We start from the raw sequence: 15116 nt of genomic DNA on the forward strand, positions 1-15116 counted from the left end.
GGTTGATCATTTTGTTTCTAAACTATTGTGTTTCAACCTTTAAATTTTCGTGAGCTCTCCTTCCTAGAAGTGAACTCACCTTTGCCTTATCTTGCTTGCAAGTGGCGGCACCATCACTCATCTCTAGGGCTTGGTTGGCTTAGATCCCCCCTAATGAGTGGCGTGCTTCTTCCATTCTTCATCTTCTATGCTTTCCATTTTTATTGTTTCTTCTTTCATTTTGCTCTTTAGTGTTGTTATTGCCGTGTGTGTTTAAGCTTGAATCCAACTCTCTTCTTCCTTTCATGAGCTTGAGAAATGAACCTTCACATCTAGATAGCATGCTATCTTAATGTCTAGTGGGAATTTTCAAAAAGCTTTCTTAAAAAACTTCACCATATTCATAACTCTAAAAGGGAACAAGATAATCCTTCATCAATCTTTATGGATGTTTAGTGATTAATTGTCTACTTTAGTGCATTTTCATCCAGTGGGCTTTATTGGGCTATTATTTCAAATTTTGATTAATTTGGCATTAATTGGTCTAATTTTCATTTCTAATTATTCTTAGGTATTTTGTGAAGCAATTTTGGAGCTTGGATGCAAATCATAAGGTGAAGAAAGAGTTGCACATTGTTTTTCACACGTTTTGGAGCAGTTTTTAGCCTTTGCACACTATTTTAGTCTGTTTTCTTCATGGTGGTGATGTATTTTTGTTTACCTTTACTTTGTTATTTCAATTCCATGGCTTTTTGATCTAGTGTATTGACTACTTGAAGGAGATGCAATTAAGCTTTGAGGTTCTACTTTGCATTTGCGTTTTGCTCTCTCTTCATCTTTATTCTGTGATGAATGGATAATCTTACTCTATTAATGCTTAATTTACAGATTGGGTAATGCGTTCTTGGTTGATTTCGTTCATGCTTAATGAATTAAGTTGGTTGCCACAGATGAATAGATGTATGCATTGCTTAATTGCGTATTGAAACACATTTTTTACCATCACTTAGTGGGTTTGAACGAGTGGATTGGGTGACACCATAACCCTAATTTTGTGGACCCTTGATATATGAAATTGCATTCAAATTCAAGGAAGTCAATACTGTTTTTAATTTGTTTTATTAACATTTTCAAAATCATTTTTTAATAATTCTGGAATTTGAATCTGAATCTGTCACCCCCCCCCCCTTTTATGTTGAATTGTATACTACAAGAAAATGCTTCATTAGTAACCAATTTTAGTGACCAAAAGTTGTTAGTTACTATAATTACTAATTTAGATACAAGTTTACAGAGTAAAAAAATTATTGGTTACTAAAATAATTACTATTATGAATAAAAAATTATAATTGGTCACTAAATTGGTTTTTAAAATTAGCTACCATAGTTTTGGCTACAAAATAAAACTGGTCACTAAAAATTAGCTACCTAAGTTTTGGCTACCACAATAACTTAGTTACTAAATTGGTCTCTAATTAATTAGTGACAAATTTAGTGACCAATTATAATTTTTTATTTATATTAGTGACTACTTTAGTAACCAATAAATTTTAATTTTGTAAATTGGTATCCAAATTGGTCACTATAGTGACTAACAACTTTTAGTCACTAAAATTGATTACTAATAAGACATTTTATTCTACTAGAACCTTTGATTGAAAATAGTGGTCATTGGAGACGACCTTGGGTTAATTCCTGAGTATTGAATTTATATGTTTTATTTGGTTGGATACAACCTCAATCAATTAGGAAATACATTTAATTCGTGTTTTCGATAATTATAAAACAAAAGACTCAAAGGTTGATGTATGAACACCAATAAAAACTCTACACCAGAGAAATCAAACAAATATTTCCAAAACACAGACTATTGAGAATAACCTTTTTCAAACATTTTGAAAGTCGAAAGTACCAATAAGGAATGTGCTGATACAAAGGCTAGGGCATTATTTGCTAAAGCAGATAAGGTAGAAGACAAACTAGCTCAAAAAAGGTACAAGAAAATAATTGATCACAAGAGTAAAGTTATGTTTAAAATTTCTTGTCCCAATGCATTTAACCCCACCTTTAAAGAACATATAGTTAGTAACAACAATCCTCCTATGGCAAATATAGCCTAAAGCTCACATCTAGGATCAAATTTAATCTAACCTTAGCAGCACTACAAAGAAAAGTTGGGGGTTAAAGTATCATTTAAATATGACAAGATTGTTATGACAAAGAGTAATGTTTTGTGGGGAAAGGATATTGTGATCAAGGTATTTTTTTACATAAAATTTCTGAAATTGTTAATGAATCATGTTCGATTGCTTATATTGTTGATTCCTGAGATGTGTGATATTCAAGATTAGGACATGTGAATTCCTTATATGTTATGAAATTGCAAAAAACTCAGATTAATTAATATTCATGATAAACAAAGTAAGAAATGTGATATATGTGTCGAATCTAAGTTAACAAATAAAACTTGTCATTTTGTAGAACGTCAAACTGAACTATAAGGATTAATTCATACTAATCTAGTTAACTTGAAACAAACCATGTGTCTAGAGGTGGTAAGAAAAATTTTGTAACGTTTATAGTTGATTCTTCTAGATACACTAAAGTGCACTTAATCAAACATGATGATGAAGCCTTTTATGAGTTTTTAACTTATAAAGCAAACATAGAAAATCAATTGAGTAGAAAATCAACAAGATTAGATCAAATAGAGGTAGTGAATATGTACTACTTAATGACTATTGTGTTGAAAAAGGCATTATTCATGAAGTAAACCCACCATATTCACTTGAGTCTAATGAAGTAGCTAAGAGAAAGGATAAAACTCTTGATGAATGTGATGCTTATTAGTTCCAATGCACTAACCTTTGGGAGAATCTCTTCTAACTGCATGATTTTTACAAATTTGGATACCTCATAAGAAAACTGGTAAAACTCACTATGAGTTATTGAGAGGTTATTAACCTAATCTTAAATACTTAAGAGTGTGGGGTGCCTAGCTAAGGTAATGTTAATCGATCCTAAGAAAAGAAAAATAGGGTCTAAAACTTCTAATTGTATGTTCTTAGGCTATGTGAAAAATAGTGCTACCTATAGGTTTCATGTTCTTAAAAGTGATGTAATTGACCATAATACTATAGTGGAGACAAAAATGTTGAGTTTTTTGAACATATATTTCCTTTAAAGGTTAGTGAGACACCTAAACAACCTATAAATGCTAATAGTGATGTCATGTGTGAGGATTTGATGAGAAGTAAAAGACAGGGAAAGGAAACTTCCTTTGGAGATGACTTTTATACTTATATAGTTGAAAAAGATGCAACAAGTTTTATAGAACCTACTAGTGCTCCTGATGCAAATATTAGGATAAAGCCATTAGGACTGAAATTGAATCAATTAAGAAAAATAATACTTGGACCTTAGTGGACTTACCTAAAGGAGCAAAACGCATTGGTTGTAAGTGGATCTTTAAGAAAAAGTATCATCTTAATGGTTCTATAGAGAAATATAAGGCAAGATTAGTATGGAAAGGTTTTACTAAAAAACCCAACATAGGTTACTTTGATACTTTTGCCTTTGTGACTAGGATTTCCTCTATTTAAGTATTGTTAGCTCTAGTAGCTATCCAAGTTAGTGATACACCAGATGGATGCTAAGATTGCTTTTCTAAATGATGAATTAAAGGAAATGTATATGACTTAACTTGAAAGCGTGTTGTTCCTAGTCAAGAAAATAAAGTGTTAAAAATTTTAAAATCTTGGTATGGGTTGAAACAAGCATCAAAACAATGGCATGAAAAACTTGATAATATGTTACTTTGTGATGGCTTTTCACCTAATCATGTTGATAAATGTGTGTACTCTAAATCTGACAGTGGTAAATTTCTTATTATATGTTCGTATGTGGATGATGTGTTAATCTTTGGTACATGCAGAAAGATTGCCTCTAAATTTAAGTTGTTTCTGGGATCTATATTTGAAATGAAAGATATGGGTGAAGCTAATGTGATTTTAGGTGTTAGAATCATAAGTAAGAGAGATAGTATATTACTATCCCAAGAATAATACATTGAGAAACTTCTTAGGAAGTTTGGATATCATGACTTCAATCTAGTGAGTACTCCTTATGATGCTAACTCTAAATTAAAGAAAAATAGAGGAGAATTTATTTCTCAACCTCAGTACGCCTAAATAATTGGAAGCTTATTACATCTAAAGAGCTTTCTAGATCTAATATTGCTTGTGTAGTAGGTAGACTAAGTAGGTACACCAAATGTCCTAATCAATAACATTAGGATGCACTTGCAAGACTTATGTGATACTTAAGAGGTTCAATGAATCATGCCATTGAATATAGTGGATTTTCCATTGTACTAGAATGGTACATGATGATTAGGTCTCTAATTCATATGAGACAAAATTCACTAGTGGTTATGTATTTACACTTGTGGGTGGTGTAATTACATGGAGATCAATCAAGCAAACATTTATTGCAAGATCAACATTGGATTCTGAGTTTGTTGCTCTCAAAATGGCTAGTAGTGAAGTTGAGTGGTTGAAAAACTTCTTAGCAAATATTGCACTAGGAATGAAACCAACCCCATCTTTGTCAATACATTGAGATGGCCAATCAAAAATAGCTATATCTAAAAACAAGAACCACAATGGAAACAACAGACATATACAATTGAGACATAATTAGGTGAAGCAACTGCTGAATAATGGAACAATCACCATTAACTATGTGAAGTCAGGGCGGAATCTAGCATATCCTCTGACAAAACCCTTGGGAAGAAATATGATTTTAGAAACATTAAGGTTTATGAGACTTAAGCCACATGCAAAAAAATAAGTAATGGTAATCCAACCTTTGTTATTGGAGATCCCATGAATAAGGTTCAGATGGGTAAAAATAAGTCATTTGTTAGTTCTGATAACACTAAATTTATTTTGAATCAATCATGTCCATTCATATGGTGTGTGTGTGAATGTGCTAGACACTGCATTATTAAGAGATCAAAGTTTGTAATTAAAATTCTATGTGTTGTAAGAATTTTAGTTTAAATAAAGTTTTAATGATTTTCATATCCCTTACAAGTAGTGTATGATTTGCAGCATATGTTTGATGAAACCACCTATATAAGTGAGTGACGCCACTTGTATGAGATCTTAACATGACCTCTAGAACATTCATGAATACCAAGCACACACATGACCTAGTAAACGTAACAATTGATAATAATAAGAATTTTGGGGATTATTGTGAGTTTCTCATAAATAATAAAAAAGTTCCTCTTGTATTTTTGGGACTTGTGCAACACTTTGGGAATAAGAACAAGTTCTTAGGGACAATAATTATACACATCTCAATAAATACATTTATTTCATGTTTTTGTCACTTTTATAACAGACCTTTGTTGTATGATCACTTTTTCTGCAAAAATTGCCAATATTCCATGAAATTTCGCCATAATTATCTTTTGATCTAATAAGAAAATTTTAAAGGACCCATATGAAGATGTGTAATTTGTTAGAATTAATTGACGAATTAATTCTATTAGTGACTCATTTGAAATATTATGATGGGCCCAATTGTGATTTAATAAAATATAAAGACTTATTGGTTATTATTATGGGAAGTGATAATAAAATAAAATAAAGATAAAGATAAAATAAAAACCAACTTGATGGACGTTGGTTTATAAAGGGATTGGGGTTCTGTCTCTGGCCATAAGGTTCTTTTCACAATAACCCATCAAGAACGTGTGAGAAGAGAAAGAAAGGCAAAGAGATAGATTGGGAAACGGTGATTGAAGAGCACACAAGATTATAAATTGAAGAACGCATATTCACAGGATCTCTCATGGATCAAGGTTAGTGCTCTATTATGATTTATCATGTGAGAATTATAAATCTTAAAGATCCTTAATTAGTTTTACATGTGGTATCAGAGCAAGATTGTAGGATTTATGATTCTCCTATTATGTGATGTTTCTCGTTATAAAATTTTCCGTTGCGTGTATATATATGGACCAAGTATAATTGCTTTTCATCATTGATTTTTGATCTGCAAGCCGTGTGTTAAAAACCATGGCATGAATTGGTTTTGGTAAAATATGTTCACGTGCCTAATTGAATTAGAAAAGCCTTTTGTGCATCCCTGAATGAAATTCATGTAAGGCATGAAGTTTTGTTTGGAATTAATGTATGGGTTGGGTTGCATCGTATTGTGTGCGTGTTTTTCTATACATGTATAAGTTGGTTTTGATGCTGTTTGCAAACTACCGTGAACGTGTGAAAATTAGAAGTTTTCCAATTTCATAATGAGGGAACCGTAAGATTACGTGGTTTGTTAAAATTAAAGTTTAATGTTTTTATTGGTTTATGTCACCAATAAATTAATATTAATTAATTTATTTATATAAATAATTAATTATTTTATTTTAATTTGCAATAATATTTATGTTTATTATTGTTAAATTAAAATTAATGAGGATGCTATATAAAGTTTATAGCAATTAAATGTGTATTTATTTATTTGAAATTAAGTATGATAAATTTTGTTAGTCACCAAAGTGACCAAAATTTTAAAGTTTATATGATTTCAAATTATTAATGTTTTTTATTTTAATTACCCATAGTATGAATGCTAAATTATGAATAATTAAATTTATGGGTTAATTGAAATTCATTAATTATAAGACATTTAAGGATCGCCCAAAGGTTGATTAATTGTTCTCATAATTAATGAACATGATTGTAGATAATTTTATATGCGTCACTAGTTTTACTTATATACCCAAAGGTAGTAGGTGATTCTAGTTGATGCATATTTTAATTATCAATAACGTTATAATATGATTAGCATCATTATGTTTATGTTTGTATATTATTGGATCTCCCAAAGGAGAACATTAATATGCACAGAATGATTATTTATATCTGAATTTGTTTTTACGTTTAGTTTTATGACTCAAAGCATTGATGTTAGGCATGTGTTAATTGCAGTCTCTATTCCGGTATCTTTACACTCGCATGCCTTGTCTGTTCCAGTCTTTAATGGGTTGAATTTCCTTGACTGGAGTGAGCAAGTCCAATTTCACTTAGGTGTATTGGATCTTGATCTAGCTTTTCAAGTTGAAAAGCCGGCTGCTATCACGAATGCTAGTAGCAATGAAGAGAAAGCCCATTACAAAGTTTGGGCAAGATCAAACAAACTTAGCTTAATGTTTATGAGAATGAGCATAACAAGCAATATAAAGTCAGCTCTTCCCAAAACTGATGACGTAAAAGAATTTATGAAATTTGTGGAAGAGCACTCCCAAACTGTTGATAAGTCTCTCGTTGGGACACTGATGAGTACGTTGACCACCATGAAGTTTGACGGCTCACGTACCATGCATGAGCATGTGATCGAGATGACAAATGTTGCAGCAAGACTTAAGTCTTTAGGAATGGTAGTGGATGAAGGTTTTCTCGTGCAGTTCATTATGAACTCATTACCGTCTGAGTATGGTCCATTCCAGATGAACTATAACACCATGAAAGACAAATGGAATGTGCATGAAATGCACAGTATGCTAGTTCAAGAGGAGACCCAACTGAAGAACTTAGGAAGCCATTCTATTCAATATGTGAAGAATCAAGGAGCTGTTGGAAAGAAAGTTGCTAAGAAACATGGAAAGGGTAAAGGACCACTAAAGATTGACGAGTCCTCAACCAAAATCCAGAAGAAAAATGACAAATGTCATTTCTGCAGGAAGTCTGAACATTTCTAGAAGGACTACATAAAGCGTAGAGCTTGGTTCGAAAAGAAAGGTGAGCATAATGCTTACGTATGTTTTGAATCAAACTTAACTGAAGTTCCCCATAATACGTGGTGGATTGATTCTGGATGTACGACTCATGTTTCTAATGTGATGCAGGGATTTCTTACAACCCGAACCATAAACCCAAATGAGAAGTTTGTCTTCATGGGGAATAAAAAGAAAGTTCTAGTGGAAGCGGTCGGGACTTATCGTCTAATCCTCGACACTGGATATCACTTAGACCTTATGGATACTTTTTATGTACCTAGTATCACCAAGAATTTAATTTCTTTGTCTAAGCTTGATGTTACTGGATACTCTTTTAAGTTTGGGAATGGTTGTTTCAGTTTGTTTAACCGTACTTTTATGATTGGATCTGGTACACTTTGTGATGGTTTATATAAATTGAATTTGGATAATTTATATGCTAAAACTGTTATGACTTTGCATCACAATGTTGGCACTAAACATAGTTTAGTGGATGAACGATCTGCTTACTTGTGGCATAAACGTTTGGGACATATTTCCAAAGAAAGAATGCAAAGGTTAGTAAAGAATGAAATCCTTTCGGATTTAGATTTTACTGATCTGAATGTGTGTGTGGATTGTATTAAAGGCAAACAAACTAAACACACAAAGAAAGGAGCCACGAGAAGCACTCAGCTTCTTGAAATCATACACACTGATATATGTGGTCGTTTGATCTAAATTCTTTCAATAAAGAGAAGTACTTCATCACCTTTATTGATGATTTTTCGCGTTATGGACATGTCTATCTACCGCATGAGAAATCTCAGTCAGTAAATGTCTTGGAAGTTTATATAAATGAAGTGGAAAGGCAATTAGACAGAAAGGTGAAAATCGTAAGGTCTGATAGAGGTGGTGAGTATTATGGAAGATATGATGAAAGTGGACAACACCCTGGTCCGTTCGCTAAGTTCCTTGAGAAACATGGTATTTGTGCTCAATGCACAATGCCAGGCACACCACAACAAAATGGTGTATCAGAAAGGCGTAATCGAACCTTAATGGATATGGTTAGGAGTATGTTAAGTAATTCATATTTACCTGTATCATTGTGGTTGTATGCTTTAAAGACTGTCATGTATTTGTTGAACAGGGTTCCTAGTAAAGTTGTTCAAAAGACTCCTTTTGAGTTATTGACGAATAGGAAACCCAGTTTGAGACACCTACATGTTTGGGGTTGTCAGACAGAAGTAAGAATATACAATCCGCAAGAAAAGAAACTGGATGAAAGAACAATCAGTGGATTTTTCATTGGTTATCTAGAAAAATCAAAAGGGTATATGTTTTACTTTCCTACCCATAGTACAAGAATCGTTGAAACTGGAAATGCTCGGTTCATTGAGAATGGTGAAACCAGTGGGAGTGAAGCTTCACGAAATGTGGAGATTAAGGAAGTTAGAGTACAAGTTCCTATAACTAGTACTTCTTTATCAAGAGTTGTTGTTCCACATGTTGTAGAAATTCACAACAATCAAGAAGAACAACAAATTAATGATCCTGAGGTTAATAATGAACCGATAATAGAACAACCACAAGAAATAGTATTAAGAAGATCTCACAGAGATAGAAAGTCTGCTATTTCGAATGACTATGTGGTTTATCTACAAGAGTTAGAAAATGACTTAAGTATTGATAATGTTCCAATTTCTTTTTCAGAAGCCATTAATGGTGATAATTCTGATAAGTGGTTAGATGCCATGAAAGATGAGCTTAAATCAATGGCACATAATGACGTGTGGGACCTTGTGGAATTGCCATAAGGATGCAAGAGAGTTGGGTGTAAATGGGTCTTTAAGACTAAGCGTGACTCTCAGGGCAATATTGAACGTTACAAGGCCCGTCTTGTTGCCAAAGGTTTTACTCAGAAGGATGGCATTGACTATAAGGAAACATTTTCGTCTGTTTCTAAGAAAGATTCTTTTAGAATTATCATGACATTAATAGTTCATTATGATCTTGAGTTGCATAAAATGGATGTTAAAACTACTTTTTTGAATGGGGATTTCGAAGAAGATGTATATATGGACCAACCGGTGGGGTTCGCTGAAGAAGGAAAGGAGCACATGGTGTGTAAACTTAAGAGATCGATATATGGACTTAAACAAGCTTCTCGGCAATCGTATCTTGAGTTCAATGATACTATTGTGTCCTTTGGATTTAAGGAAAACACCGTTGATCGGTGTATATATCTGAAGGTCAGTGATGATATCTTGCTTACGACTAATGATCTTGGTCTATTAAGTGAGACTAAGAAGTTTCTCTCTAATAACTTTGAAATGAAAGATATGGGTGAGGCATACTATGTGATAGGAATAGAAATATTCCGTGACAGATCACAGGACTGTTAGGTTTGTCTCAGAATGCATATATTAATAAAGTTTTAGAGAGATTCAGAATGGATAAATGTTCAGCATCTCCTGTTCCAATACAGAAAGGAGACAAGTTTAGTCTCATGCAATGTCCAAAGAATGATTTGGAACGGAAACAGATGGAAAATACCCCTTATGTATATGTTGTTGGGAGTTTGATGTATGTTCAAACCTGTACGAGGCCAGATATTAGCTTTGCAGTTGGTATGCTTGGTAGATACCAAAGTAATCCAGGTCTGGAGCATTGGAAAGCTGCAAAGAAAGTTTTAAGATACCTACAAGGAACAAAGAATCACATGCTTACTTATAGAAAATCTGATCACCTTGAGGTGATAGGTTATACAAATTCAGACTTTGCTGGCTGTGTGGATACAAGAAAGTCTACATTTGGTTATGTGTATCTTTTAGCCGGAGGAGCGATTTCATGGAAAAGTGCGAAGCAGTCTGTCATTGCTGCATCCACCATGGAAGCTGAATTTGTGGCATGCTTTGAGGCCACAGTTCAGGCTAATTGGTTGCGGAACTTTATTTTAGGACTTGGAGTAGTCGACAGTATTTCCAAGCTGCTGAAAATTTATTGTGATAATTTCGCAGCAGTCTTCTTTTCTAAAAACGACAAGTATTCTAAAGGTGCTAAACATATGGAGTTGAAATACTTTGTCGTTAAAGAAGAAGTTCAGAAACGTAAAGTGTCAATAGAACATATTAGCACAGATCTTATGATTGTTGACCCTTTAACAAAAGGGTTATCGCCCAAATTGTATGCTGGTCATGTAAAGAATATGGGCATTATGTCTACTAGTGAATGTTGAATGTTAATGTTTTGAATGTTTATGTGACACTCTTAGCTCCCTAATGTATAAATTTCTGAAATCTGTGTTTTCTTCTTTATGTTTATGCATGCAAATTATGATGAAGAAAACAAATTATGTTATGTTATTGCTTTGTAAAATGACATTTGTTTGAACCCATTATGGACTTCTCGTTTTTAAGGTCATATTAAGGAGAAAGGAATGATATAGTAGTACATGGAAGGGATCATGTCGATCAAATGATGTGTGACCGCCATGACTCTCATTATTTCTGTATCTTTAATTATGAATAATGATGGAACCAAATTATGCAAGGTCTTTTATTGCGCATTATGTTTATGTATTAAATCACATAATGTTATGACATCATATGAGTCAAGTGGGAGAATGTTAGAATTAATTGACGAATTAATTCTATTAGTGACTCATTTGAAATATTATGATGGGCCCAATTGTGATTTAATAAAATATAAAGACTTATTGGTTATTATTATGGGAAGTGATAATAAAATAAAATAAAGATAAAGATAAAATAAAAACCAACTTGATGGACGTTGGTTTATAAAGGGATTGGGGTTATGTCTCTAGCCTTAAGGTTCTTTTCACAGTAACCCATCAAGAACGTGTGAGAAGAGAAAGAAAGACAAAAAGATAGATTGAGAAACGGTGATTGAAGAGCACACAAAATTATAAATTGAAGAATGCATATTCACAGAATCTCTCATAGATCAAGGTTAATGCTCTATTATAATTTATCGTGTGAGAATTATAAATCTTAAAGATCCTTAGTTAGTTTTATATAATTTAAATTCCTTTACATAATTACACTCTGTATGGCGAAGCTACAATGTCATCAATTAATTGGCAATCCGATCTGTAAATGTTATTTCTTGAAGGGATATTTTAGGGTCTCGTATTCCCCCCATGTGATACACTTATGCCATACATTATCATTTGCCCCCCATTAATTATTCCAAATTAATTATATGATCCAAAAGTTACACCCCTTGTGTAGTAGGTTTCTTTTGTTGCTAATTATTGTTTTATACACACTAGTTGGATAAATTAATCTTAATATGGATGGAATGCATTGGTTATTTAAGTTGACAAGAATTTGGATAAAACATCAGAAAATGTATGATGGGTATGAACTCAAGAAACCAACAACACACACAATGGTGGCCAACACCCTACCAAAAAACAAGGATATTCCGTGTCTTTTATTCCCATAACTGAGTTCTTACAATAATAACAAATGTCCAGTCTCATTTCCAAGAACCTTGAGGATCTCAGCTACAAAAAGCAAGTGAAGCAAAATTAAATGAAATGAAATTAACAACGAATTTTCTTATTATCACATGCCAGTTGATCTGCCATTCACTTGAAGAGATGTCGGTTATCTTGCATCTGAAGGAGTTCTTCAAGCAACTTATTGTCCAAGTACTCCAACTCAAAAGTATCATCACCTTGCATCATTTCCCCAGAAAAACCAGGTCCCGCAATGTTATCAATAGAGTAAGAAGAATAGGAAGAAGAAGAAGAAGAGGAAGAGGAAGAAGGAGGAGGAAGTGTTGTTAAAGGCATAGGCAAAGAAGAGTTTGGATTAGAAGACTGATACTCATTTGGGAAGTTGAGAATGGCTCTGTGGCCACGAAAATGAAACGCAGCAGCATCATAAGCTCGTGCAGCTTGTTCTGCAGTTTCGAAGGTTCCAAGCCATATCCGAGTCCCTTTCCTTGTAGGGTCACGAATCTCTGCTGCAAACTTTCCCCATGGCCTTCTCCGAATCCCTCTGTACCGAGCCTCACCATTTCCATTAGAACCCGAAGATCTTCCTCCCTCCATATAATCTAGAAACAAACAAACAAAGAAGAAGAAGAAGAAGAAGAAGAAGATTATTACTATTACTGTGTTTGGATATGAGTGTGTCACGTAGGGTGGTGGTAGTAGAGAAATAGGGTATTGTATGGATGTAGATAGCACACCAATAGTATTTATGTGTGGGCTTTGTATTGTTCTTGGTGAGGCTTGACCAGAGGGTCGTATGTGACGGTTTGAATTTGAAGTTGAATAAATTCTGCAACTATAATATTAATTAACTTTTTTTTGTGTTGAAGTTGACACGAAGGAGAGTGAAAAAGATAGATAGGTGCGTGCATGTATGACCAACAAGGGACGTAAGGCTTATTCGCACTTGTCGTTTTCCTCGCAGCGCACGTGCCTTCATCATTCACTTTCTTCTTTTCATTTATAACCATTTTACTTTTTCCTTCTTAGATTCACAGATCTGTGTCAAATTTTCTAATCAATAAATGTATATATCTATATATTGAAAATCGAAAGTAAAGTAAGTTATAGAGGATGATTTAGATTATTATAATTTTTCTTAAATATAAATTTTTATTTTTCCATAAGGTGTAAGATCTTTGGGACAAAATGATATTTTCTACTGTGTGTAGTTTTAATGTTGGTTTAATATTTTTTTTGGTTTTAATATTTATTTGAATTACTCAATTTCTTAATTATCTTTATCTCAATGTTCTCCTATTTTGTTAGACGAATTTAATATATCTGTCATATACAAAAGTTTCATCAATTTTATATTTGAGCTAATTACTAAGATGAATGATAATTTTAATATAACTTAAAAACATAGAAAGATCTTCATTAATATTAAGTTATGAATAGAGGACATAGAGAATTTGATGTGTTCAAAGTAATCTTAAATTCTTTTGTGTACTGGCCATAGACACGATGGTAAAAGATTCCGCTAATATTTTTGTCATTAAAATTTTTCAATAAATTTTACTGTTTTAGCACCTAAATTTTCTAAATTTTGAATGTGGTAATATAAAATTATCACTTAATAATTTCTTAACAGATTAGTCCTTAAAATCTCATGTACATTATCCATACTACTTCCCCGGTTGGTCAAACATCCCTCGATTCATCTCTATTTGCACTATTTTTTTTTTATATACATTTAGTTTTATTAATTGTTTCTATTTTTAATTTATTATTTTATTTTCATCTGTAAATTGAATGTTAATTTGTTAGCACCAAACTCAATCTTATATAGCTCTAAAATCCAACTATACGTTTTAAAATAATTACTATAAATAACAAACATATCATAAAATATTTTTAAGAAAATTTACCACATAAATTTAAATAAAAAATAAAAAAAATATATTACAACTTTCAATAAGTCTTTAACATATTTTATTTCCTTAAGTCGGAAGAAAATTAAACCCTATATCTACAAAGTTTCTCCTCTAAGTACAAGTTGCAATATTAAGAAAGAAGGGTGCATTTAATGTAAAACAGTAGAATTCTTACATTCAAAGGGGGCAATAAAAGCACCTGTCTGCCAACATACATCAGAATTCAGCAGACAATTAATCCATCTTTATCCTTATATAATTGAGTTTACTCTTTTTCAATAAAAATTAGGTAACTTTGTTAACTATATATTAAGAGCAAATTACAGTAAATATAGTTTAGAATCAATACATTTTAAAAAGAACATAAAGTTGAAAATAATATATTTTATTTTACTAAAATGGAATCCGAAAAAAAAATTCATTTATGATGACAAGTTTTGCAGTAACTAATTTTTAATTTAGAAAAATAGAGATTTCAATGCCAATATCATCTTAAGGACAAAGAAAGATATAATACCAAAGAAAATTCTTGAAAATTTTATGTGTTTAAGTAGGGAATGCATCATTGTTACGTAAATCCAAGGGAATATTTTAACATATCGTTGCACGTTCAATTTCATGAATCTTTTGACTTGATTTTCTTTATAATATAAAGTTGAACACTTCTCTTCAGGGTATAATTAATTATTTAATTTGGTTGCTGTGTCCGATCTACCTTTGGCTTGTGTTGAGATGACGTTTTACTTAGGTAACAATTAGAGATGTGAGTTTACGTTATAAAATATTAATGGAAATTCTGTTTGTATAGATTGAGCATTGCGTCACACTTATCTTAATGATCTTACCACAACATTTTAATCAATATATTGCTTCCTATTCTGTAGAGTGTACATTGCGTCAGTCTTATGTGGCTTGAAATTTGTTTTAATAACTTCGGGGAATTTTGCAGATTCAGTGT

The 15116-nt window shown here is 32.3% G+C and overlaps 1 protein-coding gene across 1 annotated transcript; it reads right to left on the reverse strand.

The window, feature by feature from the left end:
- Window positions 1-12185: 12185 nt before the first annotated feature.
- LOC114192540 (ethylene-responsive transcription factor ERF098-like) lies at window positions 12186-13058 on the reverse strand. The gene has a single exon (XM_028082290.1). The coding sequence runs from the start codon at window positions 12837-12839 to the stop codon at window positions 12372-12374; it is 468 nt and encodes a 155-aa protein (XP_027938091.1). The 5' UTR covers window positions 12840-13058; the 3' UTR covers window positions 12186-12371.
- Window positions 13059-15116: the final 2058 nt, after the last annotated feature.

This window comes from Vigna unguiculata, chromosome 7 (assembly GCF_004118075.2).
Source record: "Vigna unguiculata cultivar IT97K-499-35 chromosome 7, ASM411807v1, whole genome shotgun sequence".
Lineage (NCBI taxonomy): Eukaryota > Viridiplantae > Streptophyta > Magnoliopsida > Fabales > Fabaceae > Vigna > Vigna unguiculata.

Excerpts from the sequence above, each read along its gene's own strand:
- LOC114192540 (XM_028082290.1), bottom strand. The coding sequence starts at position 12,839 with ATGGAGGGAGGAAGATCTTCGGGTTCTAATGGAAATGGTGAGGCTCGG.